The sequence below is a fragment of the Python bivittatus genome, unplaced genomic scaffold (genome assembly GCF_059951505.1).
Source record: "Python bivittatus isolate LINGU-HERP-01145 unplaced genomic scaffold, Pbiv_v1 ctg000980_np1212, whole genome shotgun sequence".
In the NCBI taxonomy this organism is placed as follows: Eukaryota; Metazoa; Chordata; class Lepidosauria; order Squamata; family Pythonidae; genus Python; species Python bivittatus.
In genome coordinates this window covers 10290082-10307751 of record NW_028277125.1, presented here as the reverse complement: position 1 = coordinate 10307751, position 17670 = coordinate 10290082, and the positions used below count along the sequence as shown (strand labels likewise).

At 41.5% G+C, this 17670-nt stretch overlaps 1 protein-coding gene across 2 annotated transcripts in view; it reads left to right on the top strand.

Annotated features, from left to right (window-relative positions):
- The window catches only part of MFN1 (mitofusin 1), a 29360-nt gene extending 13622 nt beyond the window's left edge, over positions 1 to 15738 (top strand). Inside the window, exons 8-18 of one of the 2 annotated variants that reach the window (XM_007422796.3) lie at positions 934 to 1087; positions 1260 to 1327; positions 4732 to 4853; positions 6144 to 6270; positions 9046 to 9150; positions 9395 to 9497; positions 10750 to 10910; positions 11415 to 11570; positions 12077 to 12273; positions 12442 to 12576; positions 14008 to 15738. In XM_007422796.3, the coding sequence (XP_007422858.1) occupies positions 934 to 1087; positions 1260 to 1327; positions 4732 to 4853; positions 6144 to 6270; positions 9046 to 9150; positions 9395 to 9497; positions 10750 to 10910; positions 11415 to 11570; positions 12077 to 12273; positions 12442 to 12576; positions 14008 to 14089 (1410 nt within the window). In that variant the 3' untranslated portion in view covers positions 14090 to 15738. Of the gene's footprint in view, positions 1 to 933; positions 1088 to 1259; positions 1328 to 4731; positions 4854 to 6143; positions 6271 to 9045; positions 9151 to 9394; positions 9498 to 10749; positions 10980 to 11414; positions 11571 to 12076; positions 12274 to 12441; positions 12577 to 14007 lie in introns of both variants that reach the window. The other variant, XM_007422795.3, reaches the window with a different exon arrangement.
- The last annotated feature ends 1932 nt before the right edge of the window (positions 15739 to 17670 follow it).

Sequence of the window (17670 nt, the reverse complement as noted above, 5' to 3'; positions counted from 1 at the left end):
AAGTCAATCCCATAAATGAACAAGAATTTTATTCCGTATCATTCAAAAGTGATGCCTCAGTTTGCTTGCACTCTCACTTTCTACCCTCCTCTTTCTTGTTTTCTGCATTTACTTTACCTATCTCAAGATGTGATTACTTTTCTTTGAGTGGTAGAATGTTGCATTCCTTTCCAAATGTTTCGAACCTTAAAAGATAAGTGTTGTCATGAGAGAAAAGCTCTTTCACTTTTTGTGAGTTTTCAGTACAGCTTTTTAATTCATATGCTGGTGTGGCTTTTTTTCCCCTTATCAAAATGTTTGAGGATACCTCCTTTAGTATTGTTGCAGTCTAATCAGAGGCAAAATAATTGGATTCAGGGCAATATTTCTGTAGACAGAGTAATGCAAGGCTGCCATTTTCTCCAGGAGCCCTTAATCTAGTTCTCAGACCCCGCAGTATACAATAGGACTGTGCAGTGCTTCAGCCTTGATCTCCAAAAAGTGCTTCAGTGGTTGCAGGAGCACAGTTGTAGCACTTGTCTGCAACATGGTTCATCAACAGGGCCATGCAATCCTGAGAAAACATGCAGCTGGTTTGAGGTATCAGAGACAGCGCTCACATGTCTCCCGAACCACCTTATGGAGGTCAAATCTGAAGCACAGTTCTAATAATGAAAAAACTTGCCCCACCACTGATTGGCATTATTGTGTTTTTAATCTTCCACATCACTAACTACAGGCAGGAATGGGGGAATACATAGTATGAACAAATTAGGGAGAAACATAAAGTCAGACTATGTGTTACAAATGGAGATAGGTATCCTCGGTAACCTCCAAACATAGGAATTCACCTAGAGAGGCTGTTTGTTTGTAGCTTTGAGTTGCTGATTTGTGTTTTGTAAATGTATGTGAGTCTGATTCCTGGTCCTATGCACTATTGTTGTCATTCTGCAGGTACGCAAACAGCACATGGAGCGTTGCCTGACTTTCTTGGTGGATGAGCTTAGAGTTGTGGATCATTCTGAAGCCCAAAATCGAATTTTCTTTGTTTCAGCCAAGGAAGTCCTCAGTGCAAGGAAACACAAAGCTCAGGGCATGCCTGAGGGAGGTGTGTATTTGATGTTAGGTCCACTTCCTCGTGGTGATGGTCCTTAACACTTTTAAAAGGTTGGCAGTTTTTTCCCCCAGAAACACTGGGGAAAGTGTTTAAGAAGTGCTTAAAAAGACTCACGTGATTTCAGAAAATTTCTGTTCATCAGCTCTGTTTTGTGCTCTTGTAGGTGGTGCAATCGCCGAGGGGTTTCAGACACGGTTCCAAGAATTTCAGCATTTTGAGAAAATATTTGAGGTAAACTTCCAGAGTATCTAAACCAGATCGAGTGGAGCTATGTATATGGTATCGTCCATAAGTCTGTTCATTCCAGGATTGTCTCCAAAAAGAAATCTATCTTGAGCTTGGTGTGTTTCCTTAGAGCAGTGTTTCTCAACCTTGGTAACTTTAAGATGTGCGGACTTCAACTCCCAGAATCCCCCAGCTGGCTAGGGAATTCTGGGAGTTGAAGTCCGCACATCTTAAAGTTGCCAAGGTTGAGAAACACTCCCTTAGAGAGTCAGAAGAGAGTCAGGAGAGATTTGTATTCAAATAATTATGAATAACTTTCACATTCAGCTATCCTTCTACTAAGGACATTGCATTAATTGAAAGTGCAGTCCCGTTCTCTTCCAGGGACTATCTTGTCATCAAGAAGTCAAGAGAACTTAACTATTTTTCTATCATGGAGTTGGAAAGATGGTTGCTGAAGATGCTCCTAGGATAGGGCTATTAAGCTTCTGTGCTACACAGGGATGAGGTTTTTTTCCTGGGGACACACAAATTCCATTTTTTCAGATTCAGTCATAAAAAACACAAAGTAACCGATCTCTGTTCTTCTGCCTAAATGTTTTGCTCTGAATACGATAACAATGGATGCATTTCCTGTACCCGGTATGTGGCAGCAAAGAGTGAATTTATATTAAATAATCATTCTTAAAATGGTTCCGGGGTCTGTTGAACTACCAGCCAATGGTAAGGGATCCCCTTCATCGTAGTTTGGGAAAATTTGGAGGGCCATCTTTTCCTTCCCAGTCCTAGATATGATACATCATGAAGAAACATCACAATTCTCACAAAATAAGAACTAGCCTGATCTTTCTTACCTTCTATAAGACCCTTAAAGCCATTTTATTTCAGTGAGACTGGCTGAAAAGGGGAAGCTGGATGGCCATGTGACGGTATTTGCACTGTTGACTATCACTGATCTTGTTGCTTACGTTACTCTGTCATATTATTGCCTGTCTTCTGTGTTGCAATCCACCCAGCATCATTTTCGACTGTGATAGTTTGCAAACGCTTTTAAAAAATAAAAGAGGAGCAGGGGACACCCCAGAGTCACGTTTCCCCGATTCAGCTCCTGTCAAGCTTCAGTCTTGACTAAGAAGGAACCTGAATTTTCTCTCAAAAGTATTGAAGTGTTATGAGTGCTTTGCTAACACCTTTTCTATGAATGCCTGGGCTGTAGCACAACCCAGCATCTTCTCTTTGCATGAAAATCAATTCTCAGGATCTCTAAGAAGAGTAGAGAAAGATGGAGGGTGTGGTGTGGAGGCAAATTTTAAAAAGAACAGCCTGAATGTGTTCATGGGGGTCAGGATGACACCTACAGTAGAAGAACGAACCAGCTGGGCAGTCAAACAGCCTGCAGAGCTGTCTTTCAGTAGAGGTGGTTGGTTATCATCTCTAGGGCCCAAAGGAGCCTGTGGCTGACATCACTGAAGGAGTTACTTAGAAATGTTTCATCTTGTTTTGTTTTGTTTTGGGATTGGGGGTCAGCTTAGACAGCCAAACACATGTATTACGCCAGGCCCCAAAAAGCCCAAGAATGCAGCCAGCCAGCTATTCAGTTGCCCTCTTTTAACTGGGCCTGGCTGGAGTTGAGCCCTTGAACCGTTTGTTGAAGGCTGGTCCTGCTCCAATACTGACATCTCTCTGTTCTGACCTTGTCTATGAGTGGAATTGTTTGAACTAACCATTGGCTTTATTATATTCTGTCTTTTTTCATCCTTGAAGCATTGCTAATGTTTCTTATAGCTTCCTACTATGGACTTTCTTGTTGTATAGTCTGCAGGGTGAACTCATAATCCCTTTGCCTTCTGCCTGTTTGCTGACCTGGGATTGGACATTCCTGCGTATCTTGTCTAGCTCTAACAATGTGCTCTTCTGAATATGAATCACTTGCTTTTTCATTGCTGATTTCTAGATCTACTTCATCGAGCGTAATGGCTCTTGGCTATTATTTGTTTTATATTTCTTTTTTTTCTTATTCTTTTTTGCCAATAACCATTATTAAAGTTGAGCGGGATCGTGACCTGCAATTTTGAGTTGTGTTAGGATACACTCAAGAATCTAGGAGAGTGCAATAAAGAAAAAAATCAAATGTTTCTCTGTGTAAACAGTTGAATATTATGTTTAAGGTTTTACTGAACAGCCAGTAACTGTTCAGATGGAACCCTGTAACTCCTTAATGGAATAGGCCATATTCCTTCAACAGAGGATTAGATTATATTCTTCTTGCTCCCATAAGAACTTGCATTAAATTGAAGGTGACATTTAGCCTAAACTAACCAGGGAATAAACTAGATGACTTCCACCCCAGTGGTAACCCAATTGTGTCTACACAGACATTTTAGCTACCCTGTCTTCATGAGAATAACATAAGCATCATGCAAAACAAGTTTGTTTGTTACATTTACATGGTGCTGAAAACCTCACACATAGAACTTCTAGATGGCTTTCTTCCATGCACGGAGCAGAATCAGATTTTGATGATACCAGAATGGCTGCTAGATCAACATGTCTTCAGCCTGTGCCATGTGGTAGGCACCCCAGCAGCTGTGTATGGATGCAGGAAGCATTAACCCATTTATCCTTCCCCTTGCTATAGTATTTGAGACCATCATGCAGTGGTCGAGTAGGCTAGTCCTCACTGAAGGACCCCAGATAGCTGGCAGTGGGAGTAATGAGGTAGGGAGACAGTTTTGCATTAGATGGACATAATCTAGGTCCATCTAATGCAAAACATAGGTAGGCATAAGGCATTTCCTATGGCCCATATCATTTAAGATCCAAAGCTGACAGATTCTTGTAGCTGTTGACTTTCAAGAATGTGTTCGCAAGGAGATTCAGATGCACTTATCCGGTCACAGCCTTCATAAATGTATGATATATGCCAGGAATATCCACAGTGTATGGTAAAAAAGTCAAGATGGCAGCCAGTATGGTGCATTGGAAGCTCCCCCACTTTTTATGTGTGTTGCATACCCTGCGGACACCTCTGATATATGCATTCTCCTCATTTGCCCATTAGCTTCTCAGGAGTGAACTGTAATATAAATTACCTGCATCAGGCCATCCTGTGAGGTTCTGAAACAATACTTGGAGTCAAGCAGATTTCTGTTAGTTGTTGCCTTTATCATTCTTTTGCTTTCTGCACATTACTGTTAGCTGGACTGCAAAAGAGGGCAGGAATTGACTGCCCTAGAGTTGGGGTTTTGTTTGCAGCTTGTCTTTTTTTGTTCTATGAATTTTGTTTCTCTTCCTTTATTTTAAATATCTATCTATCTATACTAGCAACAGAGCGCTTTCTGAAAGCTAGAAATTCCAAGTGTTTTGGTGATGGAATTGCAGTAATGTGTTGTGGCTTGGGCCCCTCGCAGGAGTGTATCTCGCAGTCAGCTGTGAAAACCAAGTTTGAGCAGCACACTATCAGAGCTAAACAGATCCTTGAGACTGTGAAAAGCATTATGGACAACATAAATGTGGCAGCAGCCCACCAAAGGTAGGTCTCTCCTGTTGTGTTTACCTTGTTGCCCAAAGCTGGACAAAGCCACCAGGTTGCACTGACCTTTCTCCCTGTTAGCAGGAGGTGAGTAGAGCCAATGAGGAAAGGAGCCTTTGAGCCTCGCCCATGACGCTGGGTTTGCCCGTTGCTGAGTTCCCAAAGTCCCAGGGAAACACGAACCGTCTCCAAGTCATCTTTATTGTTAATATTGTTTCTGTACCACCCTTTCCTCAGGGGAACTCAAGTAGTTTATTGATGAATGATCGTTTAAAAACCCTTAAAATATGTTGCCAGTTTGGTGTAGTGGTGAAGGCACAAGGTTAGAAACCAGGAGACTGTGAGTTGTAGTCCTGTTTCAGGCACAAAGCCACCGGGGTGACCTTGGGCCAGTCACTCTCTCTCAGCCCTGGGAAGGAGGCAAGGGCAAACCACTTCTGAAAAACCTTGCCAAGAAACCTGCAGGGACTAGTCCAGGCAGTTGCCAGGAGTCAAAAACTGACAGGAAGGAAGGAAGGGAGGGAGGGAGGGAGGGAGGGAGGGAGGGAGGGAGGAAGGAAGGAAGGAAGGAAGGAAGGAAGGAAGGAAGGAAGGAAGGAAGGAAGGAAGGAAGGAAGGAAGGAAGGAAGGAAGGAAGGAAGGAAGGAAGGAATCAGGACCTGAAGCAAGAAGTACAAACATTAAAGCAAGGTTCTTTTTAGAAAAAGGCAGCCTAGTCCTGGAAATACCTGAGTGAAGAGGCACGGCTGCAGAATCCAGCCACATCTCCCTTGCAAAAGAATTCTATGGTTGCTCCGTACGCAAGGCCCTGCACTCGATACTCAACACCCAGGCCCTGCCTTCCAAGCTCACTGATGGCTGGATTCTTTCTCCTCCCAGAGAGGGACTGAACTGCAGTGTTATCTGGGTCACGAGCTAAATCAAAAGATTTATGTGCCCCTTTAGCATAAACTTGAAGCTCATTGTTCAAAGGACCAGTGGTGACACCCCAATGCAATCACCACCGTTGCCTTGAGCCATCAGCTAGGGATGCAGAGAAAGGAAGCTCCCTGTAGCTTTTTCATGATTGTCAGAGGTGCGGAAGGCCCACCTTCTGATCTGCCTCTCCCACCTTTCCAGAGAGGAGAAAGACAGTCATAAAGTTGGTTCCCAAGTCGGTTGGAGCTGCAGATTGAGTTTGTCTCTTTGTCCTTCATTTTGCCTTGAAACTACCTAGCAGGGTTGGTAGCCAGACTGTTATGCTGAGATTATGTCCGCCAGAGGCTGATGCCTGCCTTTCCACCACCTTAGAGTCCATACGATGGAAGAAAGAGAGGAGCAGAAAGACAGGTTGGAATTTGTACAAAACCAGCTCAACCTATTAACAGACGAGATTAAGAAAAAAATCAAAGAAGTTACAGAAGAAGTTGCCAACAAGGTAAGTAGCCAAGAGCTCTGTTCTTGATCCCTGTCTCCATTCATAACACTCAGTTTTCCACATACCCTTCCAGAGCAGTGGCCACGGATGTGTGAATGCATAACTAATAACATTTTTTGGGACCTGACTAAGCTTTTAGCAACATCAGTACCTGCTCAAACACTACAAAACAAAGAATGTGGGCAAAGAAGTGGAAGTCTCTGAGTGATTTGAGGTAGGCTACTATCTTGCAGCCAAACCTTTCCTCCCTCCCTTTTATTTGGGAAGTGATTACTGGCCTACCCTGCAGGGCTCCAAAGAGGATAGCAGATTGTAGTGGAAAGATGTCAGCCCTTTGAGATAGGCAGGGCCAAGAAACAGGAGCCACTGGGATTTCAGGAATGCTTTTTATTGTTGTAAGGCAGTGTTTCTTAACCTTGGCAACACTAAGACGTGTGGACTTCAACTCCCAGAATTCCCCAGAATAGCTGGCTGGGGAATTCTGGGAGTTGAAGTCCACACATCTTCAAGCTGCCAAGGTTGAGAAATGCTGTTGTAGGGTATAATAACAGAATCTTGAAAGCCTGTCAAAGTTTCTCTTTACTACATCGTATACCAATCAAAATCAAGGCAGGATTTTTTTGAGTTTCTTTCTCATGCTTTCTTCTTTGTCAGAACTGAGGTGATCTCCCTTAGCAGTATGTTAATGCCTTCCCCATTTTCCAGAGCTTGGTTTACATTCCATCCCCAAAGTCTGGAACGCTTGTATTGCCGGTGGCAGATTCTCAGCTCCTGATATATCTCTATAAATGGTGAATTTATAGTGGCCTCTGGAGCCCCCCTCCCTCATTTGCTGCTGATATTTCTGCCACGTATAGCTTCTGCCTCTCCATGAAGATCTCCTTGACTTCATGCTTCAGTCCTGTCCTGAAACTCTGTAGCAATGACTTTGAAAAGAACCAGGATTGTCCAAGAGGTTCTGGCTATATCTAATTACCTTTGGGAGTTGGATACAGCAAATCATGTTGGCATTTGGTGAATGCCAATCAGATCATATCCTCCAAAGACATTTGTTCATACTTCCCCCACGAGTGTATAAGTGTTATAAGGGGGTCATGCACAATCTTTCATAAGCTGGCACCTTCAAGTCGTGTTTGGACTATAGCTCCCCAAATTCCTAGCCAGCATGACTAGGCAATGATTAGAATGGAATAATAAATAGAAAATTATTTTGGGGGATATCTTTATCCTCTTTTTGGCTCTCACTACGTCTTCTTCCTCCCCCATTGGTCCCATCCACCTTTGGAATCTGGGCCTCTGCCCCTGGCATAAAGCTAAATTATAAGAAAGGTTATCCAGTGCTGATTTAACCAGTTGTGAAGGAATGGCTTGATGAAGGCTGCGCTCGAGGAGATAAGCATTCCCCTAGCCCCCAACTGGAGCGTGGGACGGTTAAGAAGATGAGACTGGCACCACCCTAAGGAATTCACAGTGTTTTGGCTTGCTAGCTTGGGAAGTTAGATTCAGTCTGGGGTGATTTCTGTCTGGAGGTGGAAGCTATAAACGCAACAGAACTGTATCTGCACTGTCTCGTGGAGTTCTTTGGGCTGAACCTGACACGTGTCTTCATATTAATTGACTGATCAATGATATGCTATCAAGTTGGTGTTGACTCCTAGTGAGATAATCAGGATAACCTCATAGATAGATAACCAGAATGAGCTAATTGTGACTCCAGAGAGCAGCAGCAGAAGCTCCTAAGGATGTAAGAATAGCCCTGCTGCATCAACCCAAGGCCTGTCCTAGACCAGTATTTTATTTCTCAAGTGGCCTTGAGAAATAAGATGCCTCTGGGGTGGATGCAAGCAGGAGATGGGAATAGACTCCCTTTTCTTCATGGTTCCTCTGCAACTGGTGTTTGGAAGCATGCAGCTCCCAACCTGGAGGTAATGTTAACTGATTGTTTTTGGTAGACTAGTTCTCTATGAATTTATCCAATTCCTTTTCAAAGCCATCCAAGTGAGTGGCCATCATCATGTCTTGTAGTAAGGAGTTCCACAGGTTAATTGTGCATTACTTAATGCTAGAGCAAGCAGACCATATAGGTTTGGTTGTATCAGGGATCTGTAATGGTATGTGGGAAAGACCTTGGGGACAAAGTGAAGAGATGCTGCCTAGGGAACGGTCAGATAAGAGACAGCATAGCCCACAGCTTCATAATGGGTGGAAAAAGAGGCTCAGAAGGGACCCTCCCTAGTTTCTTGGGCTGTAAAGGAGACAGGGAGAGTTGTACTTTCAGACTTGCAAGATTCTGTTAATGTAACCTTACAATAAAGTAGAATTAGTTTACTGGTCATGTTTCCTGTCTGGTCTACCTGGTAAGGCTGAAATGATCTGACTCAGTATAAGTTATATATCTAAGTGAAGGATTACTAAGATCCTGCATCTCAAGATTTTTGTACATTCATAGTTCTGTATTAAAGCCTATCAAAAAAAGAGACAACATAACATTACCCAAAGCATCATCTGGCAAAACAGAGGTCTGCCGGATATGGTAAAAAGAAAAAAAAAAACAAGTTGGTGGCCATGATGGTGCAAATTGATGTTTCACCCATTTCTCATGTGTGTCACACATACAGTTCAGTTGCACCATCATGGGTGCCATCTTAACTTTTTTGGCTATACCCTGCAGACACACCTGCTGCAAAGAGTTTTAATATAATACTGTATACATTTTTTTAATATTAACAAAAAAAACACTTCTGATCTTGCTCATGCATGTGTCATATTTTCCAGGTGTCTTCTGCCATGACTGATGAAATTTGTCGGCTTTCTGTTTTGGTAGATGAGTTTAATTCTGATTTCCATCCATCCCCACAAGTTTTGAAACTGTATAAAAGTGTAAGTTTTGCCATTGGCTTTCTATTCCTTGGCTAGTGTTGTCATAGATCATTTCTGTGGAGTGTGTGTGTGTGTGTGTTACTCAAGCATCAATTGCTTGAGCATCATATGCACCACTTTCTGTGATGTTATTCTGTAGAGTCCAGAACTGGTCAAAGTTACATTAACTTGCCTGGTGATTTTTTTAGTAAAAGGATTAATAAATCTAGGTCCGTAGTAAAGCTCATCATCTTCCTTGTGCCAGGAACTCAACAAGCACCTAGAGGAAGGATTGGGAAGGAATCTGGCCGACCGTTGCTCCAGTGAAGTCAACAACTCTATGCATCAATCCCAACAAGAAATGATTGGTAAAGAGGAATGAATAGATTCTGCCCTTCAACTCCTTTCCTCTCCATTTGGGTTGATGGGGTATGGATCTTCAGATCCAAAGTTTCCAAAACAATGAGGCTGCATCATCCTGGTCCCCTTGTGCAATTTCAGATATGCATTCAGTTCTTAGCACTGCCTTTCCTCCTCCTCCTCCTCCTCCTTTGAGTAGTCCTCTTGGTTATAAACCGAAGAATGTGGTTGCCACTTAGGTGTCCCAAGTCTTCTGATCCTGGAATTCTTTCAAGCTTCTCCCTAAGGCTGCTAGCTCTGGAGTTGGTGCACGCAGCAGGTCACACGCTTACCTGGTGGCCTCTGGGGCTTTGTGTATACAGGGCTGGTCCTACAATCAGGCAAAGCGACTCAGGACAAGTGGGTGACATTTCCTCACCTGCTGCCCTTCAGACCTGCCACCCAGAGAAGCTGCTTTATTATGCCTAAGATAGCCAGCTCTCTGGAGTAATTTGCCCTGAGCAGCTGCTTGATTTGTGTCAGTCTGGGGATCCTCCAAATGACTCTTGGAGGAGCAAGAAACATCAAGGGGGAAAAAGTATGTTGCAAGATTTTATGTGGCTCAATTGGGATAACTTTGAGAACTGTCTTTTCTTTCACCAAAGAGCAGCATTAAACTTGAGCATAGGAGAGGCCACTGGAGATACTTGGTGGACTGCTAAGGAATAGTGAACATTCTTATCAGACAGCAGGCTAGGCTAAGATATCTGAAAAGGTTGCTGGCTGCTGTTGGTTCTAGAGCTACAACGAATGGAGCTGCTGTGTCACCCATCTTACAGAGGTTTTAAACAGGGTGGGTCAGCCAGGTTTGGCTTTAATGTCACCCCACTGTATTTAAAGTGAAATTTCCTTCAAATAGAAATTTAGCGCAGCATGTAAGAAGCTCCAGCCCAACTCAATGTAATGTTCCACTTTTAGAATACAGTAGAAAGAGCTGTTCCAAATGGCCGCGTGGTCCAATTATAACAGTTCAGAGCTCATGATGTCCTATGCATTGGCTGGAGTAACGTATGTTGAATTCATTTCCACAGCCAACTCTTGCCTTTAGTTTTTACATTTGGTGTTTCTCAAATAGGTCTCTGGGTCTGGGTTTCTGGGGAGGTATGCATGCATACGTGTGTCTGTATATGCAAAACACAAGCAACGCAACACAAAGTGTGATATGTTTCTGGAATTGGGTTTCATTTTGCTTTTTTCACTCCATGTCTTTTTCTTCTTTAGAAAATCTGCAACCTCTCTTGCCTTCAGAAGTCCAGAACAAGCTCCACTTGCTCATTCCATGCAGGCAATTTGACCTGAGCTACGATTTGAACTGCCACAGCCTCTGCTCAGATTTTCAAGAGGATATCACATTTCGGTTCTCCCTGGGCTGGACGTCTCTTGTGAGTCGCTTCCTAGGACCTCAACATGCTCACCGGGTTCTGCTCAGCATGGCAGAACCAGCTCTGGCAGTGAGTGCTTCAGATGATGGTTTTGGACTCAGCTTGTTCTAGTGCTTGTATAGATGGAGCTTCCTCTATGCAAATGGAAGATCCAATGTGAACATTGGAGATCATTCATCACCAGTCACAGCTCGTGATTGTGAACAGCTTCCAGAAACAGTGATAGGAAAACTTGTGTTCCTAAGTGCCATTGGTTGTGCTTGACTGTTCAGATGGATGCCTGCCATGAAATAGCAGGATATCATTTTGCATAAATTATTTTATTTTAGTGAGGTTCTTCCCCATAGTTAAGGCACTGTATGTCTTCAGACTACAGTTGCACCCTTGGTAGCATTTGACTGGCTCATGAGTACACGAATGTAGAGTTCTTATTTAAAACCCAGCTGTCTCCACCTTCTCTCCCCTGGACAGACTTACTGCAGAGTTTGCATTCCTCTTTCCTAGATCCCTAGATCTCTTGCCTCCACTCCTTGCACCACTAGTGCTCCCACTCTAACCTCAGAGACTGCATCACAGGAGGAGCTCATGATTTCCTTGGTCACCAATCTGGCATCACTGACATCTCGGACTTCCATGACGGTTGTCATCCTTGGTGGTCTGGTGAGTACCATGACCATCTCTGCCTTGGTGAAAAAACTGGGCTCTGCCTTATACCAACCCCTTCCGTTCAGACAGGTACTCTTAACCCAGCTCTCCTGATCCTTTTTTTTCCCAAGTCTGAGCCTGACCCAACTTTTCCAAAATATATATATACCTTTTATATATTGTTGTTTCAGTCTAAAATTGTTAATAACTCAGGATGGTTTGCAAAATTCAAAATTCAATGACGGGTATAATCCTAAAAGTAACAATTCTTTTTTTTAAGAAAAAAGTAGCAAACCTTCAGATTAAAAAAAAACACACCCAGAAAAAAATTACCTTAAAAATAATAAGAAGCCAACATCTATCGAGCACTTGTGAAACATAGTCAGCTTTGCTTTTTTTAAAGAATAAAAGCTCAGAGATTGGAAAATCAGCGTTGTCCTTTCCAACCCAAAGAAATGGTTTCTAGCAAATATTCACATTTTCCGATTGAAGCTCTCTCTCATCGAGTGCTTCTCTTCCAGATTTGGAGAACTGTTGGCTGGAAGATCATCTCTCTTTCCATGAGTATGTATGGGCTGCTGTATCTCTATGAGAGGCTTACTTGGACAATGAAAGCCAAAGAACGAGCTTTCAAGCAGCAGTTTGTCAACTATGCTACAGAAAAACTACAACTGATCATCAACCTTACCAGTGCAAACTGTAGCCATCAGGTGCAACAGTACGTCTGACCTGTTTCATAATGGGAATTCCCCTCCCTCTGCTCCTTGGGGGGCCTTCTTGCTCTTCTGTGGAGTGGGAATGTCATTTCCCCAAGCCTTGTCCTGATGGCTTTACTACGATATCCCTGGGCTGTTGATGGATTGGGCTCTGCCATTTTCTCTCCTAGGGAAATGGCTACCACGTTTGCTCGCCTCTGCCAGCAGGTTGATATCACAGAGAAAAACCTGGAGAAGGAGATTGAACAATTGTCCAAAACAATTACTCAGCTAGAAAAAATCCAGAACAGCTCAAAGGATTTACGGTGGGTAATCCCAGGAGAAGTGTTTGTCCGTGCCTTGGATGAAAGTTCAGGAATGTTTGAGTAGCAGACAAAAAATACTTCCATGTTTGTTTGGAGTGGTTTTAAATCCATCCATCCATCCATGATCTCTGTCTGTCTGTCTATCTGTCATATCATATGATGAGAATAAATGGATGTCTGTGTCTAACTTGGATTCCTTTAGAGATACCCTTTTTATTTTAATTACTGTTTTTTATTCCAAACACTACTTTACCAGTTCTTGTCAAATTGACTTGGATGTTGTTATGAATGTGTGAGGTCCCTTGAGGGCTTCTTAGAATGTAGTTCTTCTTCCATTCTTGGACACACACAGGGCTTCTGTAGCTAATTTGTCTTATTGCCTTCTCTACTCTTTCCCTTTTCTTCTTGAAATCAAGTTGGGGAATACATAGAACATAGCCATTAAGAAACTAGGTATATTTTTCTCTGCTGTCTGGCTTCTGTTATGAATTCTCCCATCTTAAGAGTGCATCTCAAATATTACAGCCCTTGCCACCTGTAGGCCACTTACCAAGAAGTTCAACCCCATTGTGTGATAAGCACTCACATTTTACCACCCAATAGCTGAAACCAACTATCATCTTGAGGCTGATCCAGTTTTTAAATATCTTTATTACTCCAATACTTGAATTATTTTATTGATGACTGCCTAGTTCTTACATTATGCATGGAGCATTGTTAGTCATATAAACATTCTTAATGTTAGTGATTATGTTACATAAGTACAGTGACCATATTTTCTTGGAAATAATAAAGAACAAACCTGAAAAAGGGGAAAGTCTGAAAGAGATTCATAAGGATAATTTTTTTAATTGTTTAGGTTTATAACTTAGCTTTGCAAAAGAAAGTTCAAGAGCAAAACCAAGAAAAACTTTACAAAAACACATATTCTTATAAAAATATCTAAAATCAAACAGTATATGTAAATTTATTTGAAGAAGATAATTCAATTTCCATGTTTATCACATGAATGGGAAAGACTGTGCATTAAGTGGTACCATTTGTGCAGTAAAAGTTAAAGGACGTGAGTTTTTGAAAAATAAATCTAAAGGACAGCTTTCTGAAGTCAAGTCCTTTTTATAATGAAGGACATATGGTCCCCGTATACATAAATCTTTCATTGTATTGGGCTATGTTCTGAACATTAACTTGACTGAAAGCAGGAAAAGCATGCCACTCCAGGAGATTCCCAGCCCCAAAAATCTTGGTGAGCAAGAAGGGTTTCAGAGGGGTTTTGAGCCACCAAAATCGCCTTCCTCCGTCACACTGGCAAATCTCTCATTGGCCCACACATTCATCGTGGGTGCAGATCATTGATTTCGTGTGCCAGAAATGTTGGGGAAGTACGCTAGACAATCTGTGGGTTAATTATTTCCTTCCTTTGTTTTGTAGGAAGAAAGCTGTTTATCTGGAAGATGAATTTGACTGTTTTTCAAAGGATTTTCTCCAGAAAAAGAAGAGTTTAAAAGATTAGCAGTTTCCCTCTCCTTTAAGTCACATGAATTTTTCCTGCTCCTTTGACTACTTCTCCATTGCTACCTGGCTATGAATTGTGCCTAAGAACTCAGGAAGGAAGCAGTATTTACTAGTGATTGAATCATTTTGCAACTTTTCATAAGAGAACTAATTTGTATTTACTGTTGCATATGAAATTTATTTGGGAATGTAAAAAGAAAAGTATATTAAATAAACCAAGACACCTATAGTATTTTGTATTAATGTTTACCCCAAGAGTTACCTCTTCTTTCTGACATCCAGGAGAAGTTTCCCACCCGGTCCTGTAGCATACTGCTGCTAACCGCAATTCTCTGTGGGAGTGAGCAGCCGTGGTTTTTTTTTCCCCCGAAGACTCTTGTTACACAGCAGTAATACAGAACACTATCCATTTTTGAAACAGATTTGTGGTGTTTGGATGCGGAGACAATCAGTTTTCTTGATGCCATTCTAGGTTTTTCGTTTGGCTGAAAGAGAAATTAAACTTTCCGACGTTGCGTTGCCTATTTAAAGCTTTATGTCTTTACTAAGGGAGTTCTTGGCTTAAGTCACAGATTGACTTTAGCAGAAAAATCTGGATGTAGCCTTTGTATGATGGCTGTGGTAGGAAGGCGTCCTTTTCTCAAAAGTGGGTTCCAGGAAACCAGAGTATTGTCACAATTTGTGTAGTAAACGGGGGGTAGTGTCTAACCTTAAAAATTTAACATTAGTCTGTCACAGATCTATCAACAGCATTTTAATTTAGGATTGGTGTAATGCCTGCATAGCTAAAATTGATGTGGACAGTAAAATAAAAAATAGATGTAAAAAACACTAATTTGAAGTTAAAATTTTTGCAGAGTTTCTTAAGTATGTATTTTTTTAAAAAAAGTTCCCAGGATTATAGCTGCTTGACGTGGGACAAGAGAGAGGGAAATAATGTCCAGGTACTTCTTGTATCCTTCCTTTCCTTACTTTCACAGCTGAAATATCTGAGATTGTCAGGGTTAGTGACTCAATCACTTATGGAGGCGAATACATGGAGTTGTCTATTTATTCCTTCTATGTTGGTGGAATGTTATAATGGTTGACATAACCAAGGCTTCTCTGTTTTCGGTACTCTGTATCTCAGTGTTTCTCAACCATGCTGGGTGGGGAATTCTGGGAGTTGAAGTCCACCTATCTTCAAGTTGTCATGGTTGAGAAACACTGCTGTATCTTCTCATGACAATCTTCGGTTGGCACCATCTGCTCCTGAATTGTATCATTAATGTGTTAATTTATGAACTACTTTTCTGGAAGTATAATTGGCATGGAAGTCATTTTAACCAGGAAAATATGAATATGCATGTTTTTTTAAAACAAAATGAGAATTAACTTTAGTTCTACAAGAACGTCTGCTGTTGTGGTGGTGCTTGGTAAGAGTTTATAAGATCCAAAGGGCTAATGACACCATTGGCAGTCTTCTCAAATTCCTGTCTTGCTCAGCGACTGGAAGTTCACTCTGTATTATTCTGATGCATTGAATGTTTAATGTGGTTCTTCTGTTCTCAAGTGAGATCAATACAGTAATTATAGATGCAACCAGTGACATTCTGCTGAAATGTTGAAGTGACTTGAAACATACACAAGTAAACTGATTAAAAACTTGCTGTTTAATGGCCGTTTCCTTCCAGAATTTTAGTGTTGAAGAAATTTAAAATGAGCAAGGAAGATACTGAATAGCCCTTCTTTCTGAGAAAGCCTCTTTCGTAGGGCATAGAAACATAATACGTGCATTATTTACATCTTCGTATGGGCTGCCAGCAACAACTTCTTTAAAATGGAAAAGGCTCAGTACATATCTGGTTGGGGATATTAAAAACTCTAGTGTTTTCAACCTTGGCAACTTTTAAGATGTGGGGACTTCAGCTCCCAGAATTCTCCAGACTTAAAGTTGCCAAGGTTGAAAAACACTGCTCTAGTTGGTTTTCATCTAAGAGGTTTGTAGCAGATGCCAACGCTATAAAGAGACTATGCCATGGAAATGCCAGTTGCCTGCTACACGTTTTCTAAAGTAGGGCGTGATGTGTCATGGTCTTGGGATCTTCATCCAGGGCTATTTAGCAGGCTAGCCTTGCATTTAGGTATTTTCCTTCACAATGCTTTCTACTTCTGATCACCCTGAGTTCTCTGTAAAGTTACGAACAGGCTCCAGTTGAATACAGATGGCTTTCTCTTGCATTAGGAGCGACAGAACATGCCTCAGTCCCAGCAGGCGGCAGCACTAATTGAACTTGATCCATCCTGCTGAAGCAGAGGCCCGCCTGCTTTGTAGGTGGACAGGAAATGCAGGGCTACCAGCTGCACTGAAAAATGGAAAAAGCATCCTAGAAGGCAGCCATGACAAACTAACTCCATATTGTGGCCAAGAAAATGTGAATGTGCCCACGTGGTCACCAGTTCAACTCAAGGGAGGCATTACCTTACCACTAAACTATGACCGAGAAGGACTGAGAAGTGGAATAATGGCTGTTAAAGTGGAGTTTGTAAAGGAATATACGGAGTGGCAACCTGTAATACACATTTTGTTCCTGCAGCAGCATCTAGTGAAAAACAAAGTAAAATCAGGGTAATTCTGATGATGTTCCCCGTTTCCCTAAAATAAGGAAAAGGCTCAAAAAAATCTTAGTGATATGTTACCTGCTTTCCCCTAATATGTGACTGAAACTAGGAGCTTGCTTTAATCCAGTATTTTAATTGTTTTAAGGGAAATCTATTTTAAGGGCAACTTCTAAAACTAATACCCGTGTGAGAATTAGGATTATTTTACATTAATTGTTGCTTCAATATAAATCCTTTTGGGGAAAATTGATACACAAGAAAACGATAAAATAATTGTACCAATACAATCTATCTCGAGCTTACAAATACTTGCAAGAAATGGCTATTTACGGAATACAGCCTGAGGCATGCTGTACAAAAATCCTTTTTGTCACACTCAACTGCTTAGCTTCATTATATTCCTGGAAAAACATAACTGGTTAGAATGAATCATAACATCAATTAAAGCTAAAATGTGTACTGCATTTTAGGATAGGAGAAGGTAACAAGGATTAAGATGACTATTGCCTCTAAAAATTTTACCCATCCTGTTCTGAAATTCTATTTAAAGAGAGAGAGAGAAACGTCACCAGTGGGAGATTAGCGAATATACCTAGTTTGCAGTGCATGCAGTTAATTCTTTCTACCCCTATTTTGGGGGTGGGGGGGGGGAACCTTTGCCTTTTTGGTTCTGTGTCAAAAAGCAATGATGTATTTAAAATACGTTTCTAATTTATAAAAACGAGACCTAAAGAATTCAAAAGGAGTATGTGTTGAATAGCAATGTCCCATATTCCAATGGCTCTCAACAAGCATGATCCATAAAGAAGAACTACAGAGTAAGCCTTTAAAACCATAATATCCTTGAAAAGAAGTTTTTTGCTTTTGTTTTCTAACACGGAGTAATCCAGGTTCTTTGACAGAGTACTGGTGGGACTTTAGATGCAATATGCTAAATAACAGGCATATATGAAATCAACTAAAACAGGAGAGAGAAAG